The 15721-nt window shown below is 49.9% G+C and overlaps 1 protein-coding gene across 2 annotated transcripts; it reads right to left on the bottom strand.

The window, feature by feature from the left end:
* Positions 1-905: 905 nt before the first annotated feature.
* C5ar2 (complement C5a receptor 2) lies at positions 906-15159 on the bottom strand. 2 transcript variants are annotated; one of them, XM_045134037.1, is made up of 2 exons: positions 15081-15159; positions 906-2671 (listed from the first exon to the last, which is right to left on the bottom strand). In XM_045134037.1, the coding sequence occupies exons 1-2, from the start codon at positions 15105-15107 to the stop codon at positions 1640-1642; spliced, it is 1059 nt and encodes a 352-aa protein (XP_044989972.1). In that variant the 5' UTR covers positions 15108-15159; the 3' UTR covers positions 906-1639. The 2 variants fall into 2 exon arrangements, with proteins under 2 accessions (XP_044989972.1, XP_044989973.1); XM_045134038.1 differs by lacking the exon at positions 15081-15159 and adding an exon at positions 5432-5597.
* Positions 15160-15721: the final 562 nt, after the last annotated feature.

Genomic DNA, 15721 nt, shown 5'->3' with positions numbered 1-15721 from the left:
GCCTCCTGAATGCTGGGATTAAAGGCATGCACCACCACACCTGGCTTCTGGGACATCAGGCTTTTCAAGCAAGCACCTTTAACCACTGAGCCATCTCTCCAGCCCAAGACTACATTTGTTAAATGGAAGGAAAATAAAAATTAATAAATATGAAATCAAAGAAAGAGCCACAGCCCACCAACAGGACTGGGAGCAACAAATTCAGTTTGTTTGCTTTTCGAGGTAATGTCTTGCTCTAGACCAGGCTGACCTGGAATTCACTATGTAGTCTTGGAATGGCCTTGAGCTCACTGCGATCCTCCCACTTCTGCCTCTTCCCAATTTGCTGGGGTTCAAGGCGTGCTGGTGCACACCTGTAATCCCAGCACTGGGGAGGTGGAGGCAAAAGGATCCGAAGAAATTAAATAGGTCCATCTGTCACCTTTGCAGGATGAACAATTTATCTGGGAACTTGTGTTTGAGAATCCAAGACAGGGAGAGCCCTTTTCCCTGGGAGAGAGATGTGAATCAGGGAGGGCTTCCTGGAGGGAGTGTCTTTGGAGTGAGACTTATGAACTTGCTCTTCCTCCGATATAAGCACGGCTCTGAAAGGACTAAGCTAACCATAAGAACTCCATCTTGTAAGCTGACCTCAGGAACTCCATTTTGTTAAACATTCTCCATATTGTTCATGTAGTTTTGTTAAAGGTATATCCCTGTAGCTGAGCCAATCAATAAAAAGTGAGATCCGCTCTCTCTATACCCTCTATATTTGCCAACATCCTAAAACCAAAAACAACTAGTTTCTTCTTTTATTTATTTATTTATATATATTTTTTTAGGTAAGGTCTCATTCTGGCTCAGGCTGACCTGGAATTAACTATGTAGTCTCAGGGTGGCCTCAAACTCACAGTGATCCTCCTATCTCTGCCTCCTGAGTGCTAGGATTAAAGGTGTGCGTCACCACACCCGGCAACAACTAGTTTCTTAACTACAGTTACATGGTTACAATGTATTTCTCCACCTAGAACCCACCAATCCTGGTAAAGGTCACCCCACTCCTCCTCTAGTTTGCCTAATACCTGGTTGTGATTTTTCTTTAAAAAGCCTGTAAGCCACTCCTTTGAGGTTGCAGTTCCAGCTCCCAAGTCTGGCTGTGTCCCTGATCGATCAGCTGGGTCATGCCTTGGCTGAAATAAACTTCATCTAGTTTTTGAGCTTGAGCAGTTCCTACCTCATTATTTGCACAACCCCCTCACCCAACAGCTCCCCTCTCCATTATTCGGGTTTTGACTCAAATACCACCTTTCCTGGGGGACCTAGCCCGGGTGACCTCTGCTTCCCCACCCAGTCCCCTTTGTCCCTGTTAAGGTTGATGCCACCTACCGCGCTTGACGCGGTTCACATTCCTGTGTTTGACTGCTTACTTGTGTGCTCCTCCTCTAGAGTGTCTGGTCTTGGAGGGCAGGATTTGTGTCTGTTCTAGCCACTGATGCCCCAGTGCCCATACCAGGGCTTCCCACAAGGCCAGCACAGAATGGATGTTTGTTGCATGAAAAGTAAAACACGGCCCCCATCATGTTCCTGTGCCCAGCTATGCCCGAGGCTGGCTGCTCCATGGTGAACCAGGCCAGGGGGTTCACAGGCAGCACCCCTCTCCCTACACCTCCACCTCTGACACCATCTCGTGGCTGGTAGATAGCTTGCTCACCACACTGCCCTCATCCTGCGACTCCCTCAGGGCCCAGTGACAGGCGGCTGGCAGTGACTGGCGGAGTCGGCCCCTCCCAAAATACAAGAAGAGCATGGGATTGAGGCAACTGTGTGCCAGGGCCAGGCCCACGACCAAAGGTTCAGCCCGCAAAGCCCGGGCCAGGAGCACAGAGTGAGGGGTAGCCACAGTGAGTACCACCCCCAGGATGTGGTACGGTGCCCAGCAAACAAAAAACCCCACCATGACAGCCGTGCCCAGTGGCCAGTGGCGCCGGGACACTCGACACAGGAGGACACTGTGGCAGCCAATCACCAGTACCAGTGGCCCCAGGAAACCGAAGAGAAATCGGGCAGCGGTCACCATGGCCTCTGCGGTGACGGAGCCCTGGTAGTCCATGACACACTCGAGGCGGGAGGGGAAATGTTCTTGATGTAGGCGACGGTGGATGGCAGAGGGCACCGTGAGCAGCAAGGCCAGCATCCATGCGGTGCCCTGTGCCACCCGTACCCCGAGTATCCTCCGAGTGGCAGCCCACCAGGGGGGCCTGAAGGCCAGCAGGCAGAGGTCGGCGCTGAGAGCAGCCAGGAGGAGTACGCCGGTGTACATGGATAGCAGGATGACAGAGGGCAGCAGCCAGCAGCCCAGTGCCCCATAGGGCCAGTGTTCCCTCTGGGCGATGGGCACGGCTAGGAGCGGGAGAGACAAACAGCACAGCAAGTCGGCCACAGCGAGGTGCAGGAACCAAGTGGCCCCAAGTCTCTGGACGGCTTCCTTCCAGGTCACCCAAGCCACCATGGCATTGCCTGGCACGCCCACCAGGAAGATGGCAGCGTACAGCAGGAGGGGGGCCACGCGGAGGGTGTCCAAAGAGAGGCAGGCACCATCTGCGCAGTCCACGGGGACGTCTGGGAGGTCAGCGTAATCTCCATACTCAAGCTCGTAGCTGAAGGAGCGGTTCTCCATCTGGAGCCCAGACACCTGATGGGACAGTTACTTGATGAGAACACAGTCGGGAGAATGCCTACAGGCTTGTTACCCTGGAGCAGTGACAGCCCAGCCACCAGAAACTCCAATATCACGTGTGGACTGGAGAGATGGCTCAGCGGTTAAGGCGCTTGCCTACACAGTCTAAGGACCCAGGTTTGATTCCCCAATTCCCATGTAAACCAGATGTACATGGTGGCACATGTGTCTGGAGTTTGACTGCAGTGGCTAGAGGCCCTGATCACCCATTTTCTCTCTGTCTCTCTCAAATAAATTAAAGTTAAAAAGAACCACCCTTGGTGGGCCTGTTGGAGGAAGCACTCTGTAACCCCAGCGTTGGAGAGGCGGAGGTAAGAGGATCACTATGAGTTGGAGGCAGCCTTGGCCTAGAGTAAGACCTTGCCTCAAAAAAAAAAAAAAAAAAAATTCGGAAAGTGTCAGGGAGGAGGGAGGGAATTACCATGGGATTTTTTTTTTATAATCATGGAAAATGTTAATAAAAATTTAAAAATTAAAAAAAAATCCTGTTACAGCAATTGTTTAAGGTAATGTTGACATTGGGAAAGCAGAAGCCAGGTGTGGTACACACAACTTTAATCCCAACACTCAGGAAGCTGAGGTAGAAGGATCACCGTGAGTAGCAGCCTGGGCTACAGAATGAGTTCCAGGTCAGCCTGAGCTACAGTGAGAAAAAACATTGGGGAATCAGGACAAATGGAAAGTTGGATTGCCTAGTGTTCACTTGTTCATTCAACAAACATAGATCCTAAACACTGTATTTAAAAAAAAAATTTTATGTATTTATTTATTTGAGAGAGAAAGAGGCAGATAGAGAGAATAGACATGCCAGGGCCTCCAGCCACTGCAAACACACTCCAGACCCATGCGCCACCTTATGCATCTGGCTTACATGGGTCCTGGGGAATCGAACCTGGGTCCAGCTCCAAACATTTCTGTTCTGGGGGTGACAAAGGCACTGAGGACAGCAGGAGAGGAAACAGCTTTTCCTCCCTTGTCAATTGAATTCCAGCAGGAGGAGGCAGGCATAAGGGAGCCAGGTGGGCAGTATTTCGCAAGGTGAAAAGTGCTACCTGAACGTGACAGTGTGCGCCTTGAAGTCCCTGTGCTTGGGAGGAGGAGGCAGAAGAGCAGGAGTTCGGGATCACCCTGGACTACAGAGTAAGTTCAAACTCAGCCTGGCAAAATGATATTTTTACAGAGGAGCCAAAATTTGAACAGACTGGCCTTTTGATGAGAGAGAGAGTGTGATGGTACACCAAGGCCTCCAGCCACTGTAATCGGACTCCCGACGTGTGCACCACCTAGTGCGCGTGTGTGACCTTGCCCGTGCATCGCTGTTGTGCATCTGGCTTACATGGGATCTGGGGAGGGGAACATGGGCCCTTAGTCTTCACAGGCAAGTGCCTTAACTGCTAAGCCATCTCTCCAGCCCTTAACTGATTATCTTCTAAAGTACAAAAGCCAGTGAAACAATAATCATGAGCCTCCACTTGCCTCAGCATAGACTAACTTAGAAGTGATGTTCCTACTGTTTCAATAGACGTGGATACATTCAGAGCTGAGGATACACTTAGTGCATTACTGTTGATGTCAAAATTGTTACTAAAGCCGGGCATGGTGGCACAGACCTTTAATCTCAGCACTTGGCTGGCAGAAGCAGGAGGATCACTGTGAGTGAGGCCAGCCTGAGACTACATAGTGAGTTCCAGGTCAGCCTGGGCTAGAGGGAGACCTTACCTTGGGGAAAAAAATTATATATATATATATATATATATATATATATATATATATATATATATATACACATACACACACACACACACACACACTTTTATGTTGATACACACATGCTACTATACTGCAGAGAAATGGCTGTATATGTATTTAGATAGTTACATACCTATATAAAAATTATGTTTTAAAATATTCTTATCTATTTATAAGCAGAAAGAGAGAGAGAGAGAATGGGAGCACCAGGGCCTCTAGCAAACTCCATGCACCACTTTGTACATCTGGCTTTACATGGGTGTTGGAGAATCGGCCCCAGGTTATTAGGCTTTGCAGGCGAGCACCTCAGAGACTGAGCCATCTCTCCAGGCCCAAAACTGTTTGCATTAAAAAAAAAAAAAAAGCCAAGTGTGGTGGCGCACGCCTTTAATCCCAGCACTCGGGAGGCAGAGGTAGGAGGATTGCTGTGAGTTTGAGGCCGTCCTGAGACTGCATAGTGAATTCCAGGTCAGCCTGGGCTAGAGTGAGACCCTACCTCAAAAAAAAAAACAAACAGCCAGGGATACCCGAGAGACACTTTGTCCAAAAACGGGGCTGGGGGGATGGCTCAGTGATTAACGTCACTTCATTGCAAATCATGTCCACCTGGGATTCGATTCCCCTAGTACCCATGGAAAACCAGATGAACAAAGTGGTGTGTGCATCTGGAGTTGGTCTGCAGGGCCAGGAGGCCCTGGAGCACCCAGTTTTTCCCTCTCTCTCTCTCTTGCTCTCACTTTCACTCTCTGTTGGTAGTAAAGTGACATAATCCTCTGGCAACAATAATAATGCTAATAATCATATTGTAGTATTGGTAAAGATAATATTCGCTTACTAAGCACTTTCCAGTGTCTGCCAGACAGCCTCCTGGCAGCTTTGAACATTGTATCAGAACGTTTCCCTCTGACTTTGGTATGTATACAACGTCATCCTGCAGCCAGAGGCAGAGACGCCGAGGTACCTTACCTACGAGCCCTCAGCTAGGCAGGGCGCAGAGCGCCTTGCAGCCACAGCGGTCCCACACCAGATGCCTGCGCCCTGGAATGTCCCCACGTCTGAGAACCACCAGAGCTGGACAGCAGTAAGGTAGCAGGTGGCCCTGAAGACTTTGGTGACAGTCACAGCAGCCTGTTTCCTGTTTCCTCTCCTGAGACGTGAGTCACAGGGGGTGGGCCTACCTCCCTGATCTGGGGAGACCTTGCGGGGTGAATGCATTTGAAACGCATGCCAGGGAGCCTGGGGCAGTGGGTGGACCCAGGCAGGAGGGGATGCTCCCAGCCACTCTCGCTGACTACTATGGGTTGTCTGTTGCTACCCAGCACTCCAGCTTATGTTGACGAAACCGGAAGGGCAGAAAGGAAGTTGGGACACTCCTGGCTCTGCCAGGTAGCAGTTCAGAGGACACTTCTCCCAAGTTTGTGACTCTACCATTTTCATCCTGAGAGTAAAAAGCACCCAGCATTTAAAAACTCAGCTGTTGGGCTGGAGAGATGGCTGAGTGGTTAAGATGCTTGCCTGTGAAGCCAAAGGATCCATGTTTGATTCCCCAGAACCCATGTAAACCAGGTGCACAAGGTGGTGCACGTGTCTGGAGTTTGTTTGAAGTGGCTGGAGACCCTGGTACACCCATTCTCTCACTCTTTCTTTCTCTACCTGCCTCTCTCTCTCTCAAATAAAAATAAAATATTAGCTGGGCATGGTGGCACACGCCTTTAATCTCAGTGTTCGGGAGGCAGAGGTATGAGGATCGCCAAGAGTTCGAGGCCACCCTGAGAGTACAAAGTGAATTCCAGGTCAGCCTGGGCTACAGTGAGACCCTACCTCAAGAAACCAAAAAATGAAAATATTAAGCCAGGTGTGGTGGCACATGCCTTTAATCCCAGCACTCTGGAGGTATAGGTAGGAAGATCACCATGAGTTCGAGGCCAGCCTGAAACTACCTAGTGAATTCCAGGTCAGCCTGGGCTAGAGTGAGACCCTACCTCAAAAAAAAAAAAAAAATTATGAACTCAGCTGTCTTTCTAGTACTTGGAAGACTGAGGCACAAGGACTGTGGAGAGCTGAGGCCCTCTGGGTACATAGTGAGTTCAGGACCAGTCTGTGCTACAGAGTAAAACCCTGGGTCAAAACAACCAAATAAAGTCAAACAAAACAAAACTCAAGGCCTCCACAGCTGTGCGACCCCCAGCTAGTTGCCTACCTTCTCTGGGCTTCAGTCTGGAAAAGGGACCTACCTTAGGGAGCGCTGTGAGTACTCGGCGTGTTCAATGGACGTGTTCAGGAGAGGACTGCGGCGCAGCGAGCCTGGTGTGGGTCAGCCGCTGCCGTCATCAGACACCACCTCCAACTCCACCTTCCACCCCACCTACTCAGCTACTGCTGATTACAGGGGAGGGGAATTTCTGTACTTGTCACAGGACTGTTTGGTGGCACTTCCTTAGTGAACAGAGACCAAGGCAATCAGCACCAGTGTTTTCTCAGTCCCTCTCTATTGTCCAATTCCCGTCTATCCACGCCCCAGCCCCTCACTGTGGACTCTAGACAAGTGCTCTACCTCTGAGCCACACCCCCAGCCCCTCACTGTGGATCTAGACAAGGGCTCTACCTCTGAGCCACGCCCCCAGCCCCTCACTGTGGATCTAGACAAGGGCTCTACCTCTGAGCCACGCCCCCAGCCCCTCACTGTGGACTCTAGACTAGTGCTCTACCTCTGAGCCACGCCCCCAGCCCCTCACTGTGGATCTAGACAAGTGCTCTACCTCTGAGCCACGCCCCCAGCCCCTCACTGTGGATCTAGACAAGTGCTCTACCTCTGAGCCACGCCCCCAGCCCCTCACTGTGGATCTAGACAAGTGCTCTACCTCTGAGCCTTGGCCCAGCCCCTCACTGTGGATCCTAGACAAGTGCTCTACCTCTGAGCCACGCCCCCAGCCCCTCACTGTGGACTCTAGACAAGTGCTCTACCTCTGAGCCACGCCCCCAGCCCCTCACTGTGGATCCTAGACAAGTGCTCTACCTCTGAGCCACGCCCCCAGCCCCTCACTGTGGATCTAGACAAGTGCTCTACCTCTGAGCCACGCCCCCAGCCCCTCACTGTGGATTCTAGACAAGTGCTCTACCTCTGAGCCACGCCCCCAGCCCCTCACTGTGGATCTAGACAAGTGCTCTACCTCTGAGCCACGCCCCAGCCCCTCACTGTGGACTCTAGACTAGTGCTCTACCTCTGAGCCACGCCCCCAGCCCCTCACTGTGGATCTAGACAAGTGCTCTACCTCTGAGCCACGCCCCCAGCCCCTCACTGTGGATCTAGACAAGTGCTCTACCTCTGAGCCACGCCCCCAGCCCCTCACTGTGGATCTAGACAAGTGCTCTACCTCTGAGCCACGCCCCCAGCCCCTCACTGTGGACTCTAGACAAGTGCTCTACCTCTGAGCCATGCCCCCAGCCCCTCACTGTGGACTCTAGACAAGTGCTCTACCTCTGAGCCACGCCCCCAGCCCCTCACTGTGGATCTAGACAAGTGCTCTACCTCTGAGCCACGCCCCCAGCCCCTCACTGTGGATCTAGACAAGTGCTCTACCTCTGAGCCACGCCCCAGCCCCTCACTGTGGATCTAGACAAGTGCTCTACCTCTGAGCCACACCCCAGCCCCTCACTTTGGATCCTAGACAAGTGCTCTACCTCTGAGCCACGCCCCAGCCCCTCACTTTGGATCCTAGATAAGTGTTCTACCTCTGAGCCACACCCCCAGCCCCTCACTGTGGATTCTAGACAAGTGCTCTACCTCTGAGCCACGCCCCCAGCCCCTCACTGTGGATCTAGACAAGTGCTCTACCTCTGAGCCACGCCCCCAGCCCCTCACTGTGGATCTAGACAAGTGCTCTACCTCTGAGCCACGCCCCCAGCCCCTCACTGTGGATCTAGACAAGTGCTCTGCCTCTGAGCCACGCCCCCAGCCCCTCACTGTGGACTCTAGACAAGTGCTCTACCTCTGAGCCACGCCCCCAGCCCCTCACTGTGGATCTAGACAAGTGCTCTACCTCTGAGCCACGCCCCCAGCCCCTCACTGTGGACTCTAGACAGGTGCTCTACCTCTGAGCCACGCCCCAGCCCCTCACTTTGGATCCTAGACAAGTGCTCTATCTCTGAGCCATGTCCCCAGCCCCTCACTGTGGATCTAGACAAGTGCTCTACCTCTGAGCCACGCCCCCAGCCCCTCACTGTGGATCTAGACAAGTGCTCTACCTCTGAGCCACGCCCCCAGCCCCTCACTGTGGATTCTAGACAAGTGCTCTACATCTGAGCCATGTCCCCAGCCCCTCACTGTGGATCTAGACAAGTGCTCTACCTCTGAGCCACACCCCCAGCCCCTCACTGTGGATCTAGACAAGTGCTCTACCTCTGAGCCACGCCCCCAGCCCCTCACTGTGGATCTAGACAAGTGCTCTACCTCTGAGCCACGCCTCCAGCCCCTCACTGTGGATCTAGACAAGTGCTCTACCTCTGAGCCACGCCCCAACCCCTCACTGTGGATCTAGACAAGTGCTCTACCTCTGAGCCACGCCCCAGCCCCTCACTGTGGATTCTAGACAAGTGCTCTACCTCTGACCCACGCCCCCAGCCCCTCACTATGGATCCTAGACAGGTGCTCTACCTCTGAGCTACGCCCCCAGCCCCTCACTGTGAATCTAGACAAGTGGTCTATTCCTGAGCCACGCCCCCAGCCCCTCACTGTGAATCTAGACAAGTGGTCTATTCCTGAGCCATGCCCCCAGACTCTCCCCACCTTTTCAGAGTCAAGTTCTCACCATGGAGACCTGGCAGATCTGGAACTCTTGATCTTCCTGCAGTAGGATTTCTTGTGTGTTTCACCAAACTCACCCTTCTGGATCTGATTTCTTTTCTATCTGTACATAGCATAAGAGCTTCAAACCTGGTCTAGGGACCTGTGTGCCATGTGTGGGAACCAGCTTCAACTTAAGGACATTTAATAACAGAACCAGGTGTGGTGGCACATCCCTATCAGTCCAGCGCTGAGGAGGCAGAGGAAGGATAATCACAGCCAAGTTTGAGTCCAGTCTGGACTACACAGTGAGACCTTGTCTCAGAATGCAAATAAATGAAGATAAATGGGCTGAAAAGATGGCTTAGCAGTTAAGATGCTTGCCTATGAATATTCTGCTTTGATACCCTAGGACCCATGTAAGCCAGATGCACATGGTGGCACACGTATCTGGAGTTGTTTTGCAGTGGCTGAAGGCCCTGGCACATCCATTCTCTCTCCTTCTCTCCCTCCCTCTTTCGCTGCTTCTTTCCAGCTCTCTGAAATAAAAAATTAAACCAAAGCAAATAAACAAATAAAAATGATTAATAAACAGTGGCAATGATAATCATAAGAAGTACTTCTTTTTTTAAAAAACTCTGCTTCTTTATTTATGCATTATATTTTTTGCAAAAAAGATATAGTAACTTATTCATGTGGCTTCTATTCTCTAAGAAATCTTGCATAATATTCCTCTTTTCCCTTGGTTTCCCTAGCTACTGCTTAACTCATGAACCTCTTGCCCCATAGACTTTCTGATAACATCTTAAACAAGAAAGTCAAGGATTGCAAGCTGGTTAATATCTTACCCAGGCTCATGGAAACTAGCCAAGAACCCTGGCAGGTAGCTCAAGAAGTACTTCTTATTATTAATTTTTTGTTGTTTGGTTTTTTGAGGGTCTCATTCTGGTCAAGGCTGACCTGGAATTCACTATGTAGTCTCAGGATGGCCTTGAACTCACAGCTATCATCCTACCTCTGTCTCCCAAATGCTGGGGTTAAAGGCATGTACTATCACGCCTGGCTTATTGTTTTTAACAGTAAATAATTATATTGGTTTCTATACACTCCGTATGCTATGGGTAAAATTACAAATTTATTTTGGCCGTTTTCAAGATAAGATCTCACTCTAGCCCAGGCTGACCTGGAACATATTCTGTAATTCCAGGGTGGCCTTGAACTCACAACAATCCTCCTACCTCTGCCTCCCAGGGGCTGGGATTAAAGGTGTGCACCACCATGCCCAGCCTAAAATTACCTGTTTTTTAAAAAATTATTATATATATTTAAATTTATTCATTTATTCGAGAGAGAGGCAGATAGAGAATGGGTGTGCCAGGGCCTCTAGAACTCCAGATGCATGTGCCACCTTGTGCATCTGGTTTGCATGGGTCCTGGGGATCCGAACCTGTGTCCTTCGGTTTTGCACACAAGTGCCTTAACCACTAAGCAATCTCTCCAGCCCTTATTTAACATTTTAAAGTATTTTTATTTATTTTCAAGTAGAGAGAGAATGAGAATTGGTGCACCAAGTCTTCTAGCCACTGCAAGGAACTCCAGACACAAGCTCTACTCTGCGCATCTGGCTTACATGGGTACTGGGGAATCAAATCTGGGTCCTTTGGTTTTGCAGGCAAGTGCCTTAACCGCTAAGCCATCTCTCCAGCCTTAAAATCACCATTTTTTAAATAACTGAAATAACGTCCAAGCATGGTGTTTCATAACTTTAATGACATCACTCAGGAGGTAGAGATGGGAGTATTGTAAATTCAAGGCCAGCTGGGCTACAAAGTGAGTTCCAGGTTAGTCTGGGCTAGGGTGAGAGCCCAGAAGAAAAAACAAAACAAAACAAAACAAGTCATAGTGAAACCTATTATTTTGTATGCTTAAAAAATTGAGCACCTTGTGGGGCGTGGTGGCGCACGCCTTTAATCCCAGTACTTGGGAGGCAGAGGTAGGAGGATTGCTGTGAGCTTGAGGCCACCCTCAGACTAAGAGTGAATTCCAGATCAGCCTGGACTACAGCAAGACCCTGCCTTGAAAAAACAAAAAGAGAAGGAGTACCTTGTCCCTGGACAGATGGCTCAACAGTTAAGGTGCTTGCCTTCAAAGGCTACAACCTGGGTTCGATTCCTCAGGACCCACATAAAGCCAGATGCATACGGTGGCACATGCATCTAGATTTTGTTCCCAGTGGCTAGAGGCCCTGGTGTGCCCATTCTCTCTCTCTCTCAAATAAATAGATTTTTGTTGTTTTTGTTTTTTTAATGAAGGGTCCTAAGAGATGGCCTCGTGGGGAGAATGCTTGCCTGGCAAGCACGTGTTAACATGAGAACCCGAGTTCAGTCACAGTACACATATAAAAGTATTGGGCATGTGCTGGAGAGAGGGCTCAGTAGCGAGAGCACTTGCTGTCTAAAGATGAAGGTCTCTAGGGCTGGAGACTGCCAAATCAAACACTCTGGAAACCATGTAAAAAGCTGGGTGTAGCCACACATGTCTGTATCCCCAGCCCACAGAGGGAGGAGGGGTGGAGACTGGAAAATCACTGGGGCTTTGTGACAGGCACACCCATATTTTTTTTCTCTGTCTCTCCAATAAATAAATAAAAATAAAATATTTAAAATTTTTAATTAAAATGGGAGAAAGGGTCAACTTTCATTGTATACCTAGTATGTGCCAAAATAACTTTTTTTTTTTTTTTTCGAGGTAGGGTCTCACTCTGGCTCAGGCTGACCTGGAATTCACTATGTATTCTCAGGGTGGCTTTGAACTCTTGGCGATCCTCCTACCTCTGCCTCCCGAGTGCTGGGATTAAAGGCGTGCGCCACCACGCCCGGCTCCAAAATAACTTTTTATTTGTTTATTTATTGGAGTGAGAGGGAGAGAGAAAGAGGCAGATAGAATGGACGTGCCAGAGCCCCCCGCCACTGCAAAAAACTCCAGATGCATGTGACACCTTGTGCATCTGGCTTTTGTGGGTCCTAGGGAATCGAACCTGGGTCCTTAGTCTTCTCCAGCAAGCGCCTTAACCCCTAAGCCATCTCCCCAGCCCCCACAATAACTTTTATAATCATTCTAGGAAGTGTTGTCACATTATGGCCTTTTTCCAGAATATGGCTCCACCCTGCTCTGAACATACTATGCTCCTGGCATTTAGAACAGTACTTGGCAAGTGGCAATAGCTCACTCAGCGTTTGGTAAGTGAAAGAACGAATGAGGAAACAAAACACAAAGGGGCTAAGAGGCCACTAAGATTTGTTAAAAATCTTACATTACGAGCATCGTAGTGCCTGGACACCCACGTGCTGTCTGAAACCAGCCTAGCCAGAACTCTGCTCAGGAGGCACTGGGGCAGAAGGCCATGAAAAGGAACCCGAGACTCCTCTCCCGTGACCTGCGATCATCCTGCCTAATGGAAAAGGATACACATGGGTCACAGGAGATGCAGCTCCGAAGTAGAGCGCTTGTCTAGAATCCAGCAGTGAGGGGCTAGGGACGTGGCTCAGCGATAAAGTGCTTGCCTGATTTCAACACCCATCGCCACCACAGAAACTAAAAAACAAAACCAAGCTGGAGAGATGGATCAGTGGTTAAGGAGCTGGTCTGCAAAGCCTAATGACCTAGGTTTGTTTGATTCCCCAGCACCCTTGTAAAGACAGATGCACAAGGTGGTGCATGCATCTGGAGTTTGTTTGCAGGGGCTGGAGGCCCCGGCACACCCATTCTCTCTCTACTGGCAAATGAGTAAGTAAAATATTTTTTTAAAGAAAAAAAAGGACACACATGCTTATCAAAAGGCAATGCTGGTGGGGAGGGGAGGGGCTGGAAAGATGGTACAGTATTTAAAGTTGCTTGCTTGCAAAGCCTGAGGGCCTGTATAGAATTGAAATCCCAAGCCAAACACAAAAAGTGGCACAAGCATCTCGTGTTCATTTGCAACTTCAAAAGGTCCCAACGTACCCTGGAGGCTGAGGCTGGAAGATTGCTTAAACCCCGGAGTTAGAGACCAGCCTCAGCAACACATTAGACCCTGTCTTCAAAAGCCGTGCAAGCCTTGCATGGCAGTGCCTATAATGCCAACACTGGGGAGGCTGAGGCAGGAGGGTCTGAAGTTCAAGGACACACTGAGCTGTGATTGAAAATCAAAACCAGCTGCTCTGAGTGGCCCCCCGGGAGGTGCTGGGTCTGGGGATCATGCTAATGCTGTCACATTGGTATACTCAGTTCATGAAGAACCCCGAAACTGCCCAGTTCACCTATGTTATTACCCACTAGCATAAGTGACTAACAGTGTCTTAGAAAGCAGGACCACAAGGGTCAAAATGTCTCTTAAATAACTGCTTATTTCTATTCCCTCTAATACATACTGCTTTCACTCTTTGTTGGAGAATCTAGATTTATTTGTTTGTTTGTTTGTTTACAGATGGGAGAGAAGGCTGGGGAGAACCAAGATCCATCAGTACAGCAAGAAAAGACGACTGCTTAGCCCAAAGTGAGCCACCTCTATCACATCTGCCAGGGCCCAGGAGACATAACAGAAGACTTGGTGATCATTGCTGCTCTTACTGCTAGCCTGACAACCAGCTCCACGGAGATGAAGATGGACACTGAGGATACTCAAAACTCAACCAGGGGCCTGGAGGGATGCCTTAGTGGTTAAGGCATTTGCCTGCAAAGCCAAAGAACCCAGGTTCAATTCCCCAGGACCCACGTTAATGAGATGGGTGTCTGGAATGATTGTAAGAGCCATAAGGTGAAAAGGTGTATCCTGAGGCATTCCCCTTTCCACCACAGAGACTGACATGCATTCACGACCCCAGGGTGAATATCAATAACCCCACTGAGGAGTTCCCTCACTGGAATGGGGGCAGGAGAGAGCAGGCATAAGAGTATCACCTAATGGAAATATGACCAATACATGATTTTTTCACAAAGTCCATAATTAATTTATTAGAAATTATTTTAAGCCAGGCATGGTGGCACACGCCTTATTCGGGAGGCAGAAGTAGGAGGATCACTATGAGTTCAAGGCCACACTTGAGACTACATAGTGAATTCCAGGTCAGCCTGGACTAGAGTGAGACCCTACCTTGAAAAACAAAAACAAAGACAAATTACTTTAAAAAAAAGAAATAAGGTTCACAAAGCAGGGAGTGGTGGTGCACACCTTTAATCACAGCACCAGGAAGCTAAGGTAGAAGGATCGCTCTGAGTTCGAGGCCAGCCTGAGGCTACACAGTGAGTTCCAGGTCAGCCTGGGCTACAGTGAGACCCTACCTCGAAAAGTAAATGAAGGAAAGAAAAAAGAAAAGAAAGCAGGGAAGTCTCTGTTCAACTGCAGGACTTCCTCAGAACAGTCTGAGCCTCGTCCTCGATTGACTGATGACAAGATGCTTCCTGCTCTTTTGGGGGATGTCTGCTGGGCTGCTCTCGCTATCCCCAGAACCTGGAGCTCTAGAATTGTAGTTTTCTTTAGATAGGGCTTCATGGAGCCCAGGCTAGCCTCAAACTCACTACGTAGCCAAGGATGACCTTGAACTTCTGATCCTTCTGCCTCCACCTTCTCAATGTGGGATTACAGGTAAGTGTTAGGACACTCAGGTAATGGGGCGCTGGGGAGGGAACTCGGGGCTTTGTACACACCAGGCAAGCACTCTAACGGAGCCACATCCCGTGCCCCAGGAAGTGTAGTTCTGACTTTCAGATTCCAAAAGGAATGATTCCAAAAAGCCAAGCTCCTAAAATCCCCAGTTCCTCTTTCCCTCCTTCCTTCTTTCCGTCCATCCTTACCGTCTCTTCCAAGAAGGTCTCCAACATGGCTAAACCCACTTGTGAACAAGATCCAAGTCCACAGTCAGTTGGGAGACTCAGAGCTGCTCCAAGGGAGCCAGGAGCTGGCCGGTCCCAGGCAACCCAGGCTCCAATGGGATTCGCGGTGTGCTGCCCCAGGATCCCTTCAGAACCAGGAAAGGCAGGAGGGGCCCCTCCCGGTGCCTGGAGTGTGTTTGTCCTGCGCTCTTCCCATGAGTCACACAGCCCAAAATTACAGGGCAGAGAGAAGACCTAGACAAGCCTCAGTACAGAGAGACTAGACGGTGTCCCCAACCCTAATCTTATCGACCACTTCCTGCAAGCCAGCTATACGTGGGATTTCACTTGGAGATCTTGGCTTGGCTTCCAACTCCTCCACGGGGGCGTCTGAGGTTCTGCCGCTAGTACCTCTCCTGACCTTGATCAGGGCTCTCAGCCCTGCCCTGCCTGCCAGCTGCACACTGATAAATATTCTTCCTTTCCAAACAAAAAAGAAAAAAATGTTCCAAGGAAGCCACTCCAGGGTAACACCCTGCACAGAAAGGTCTGGAAAGCAAAGCCCAGGGCCCGTGGCTTGCATGGTGGATGAAACACAAGTCCTGTCCCCTTTCTGGGCCTCA

The sequence above is a fragment of the Jaculus jaculus genome, chromosome 14 (genome assembly GCF_020740685.1).
Source record: "Jaculus jaculus isolate mJacJac1 chromosome 14, mJacJac1.mat.Y.cur, whole genome shotgun sequence".
NCBI lineage: Eukaryota > Metazoa > Chordata > Mammalia > Rodentia > Dipodidae > Jaculus > Jaculus jaculus.
The sequence above is the reverse complement of the archived record's forward strand: the minus strand, read 5'-3'. Positions and strand labels throughout refer to the sequence as shown.

What these genes read in the sequence shown, in the direction of transcription:
- C5ar2 (XM_045134037.1), bottom strand. Translation starts at nt 15,107, where the DNA reads ATGTTGGAGACCTTCTTGGAAGAGACG. An exon ending in AGACCTTCTTGGAAGAGACG is followed by an intron (nt 2,672 to 15,080) that starts GTAAGGATGGAC and finishes CTGTCCCATCAG; the next exon opens with GTGTCTGGGCTCCAGATGGA.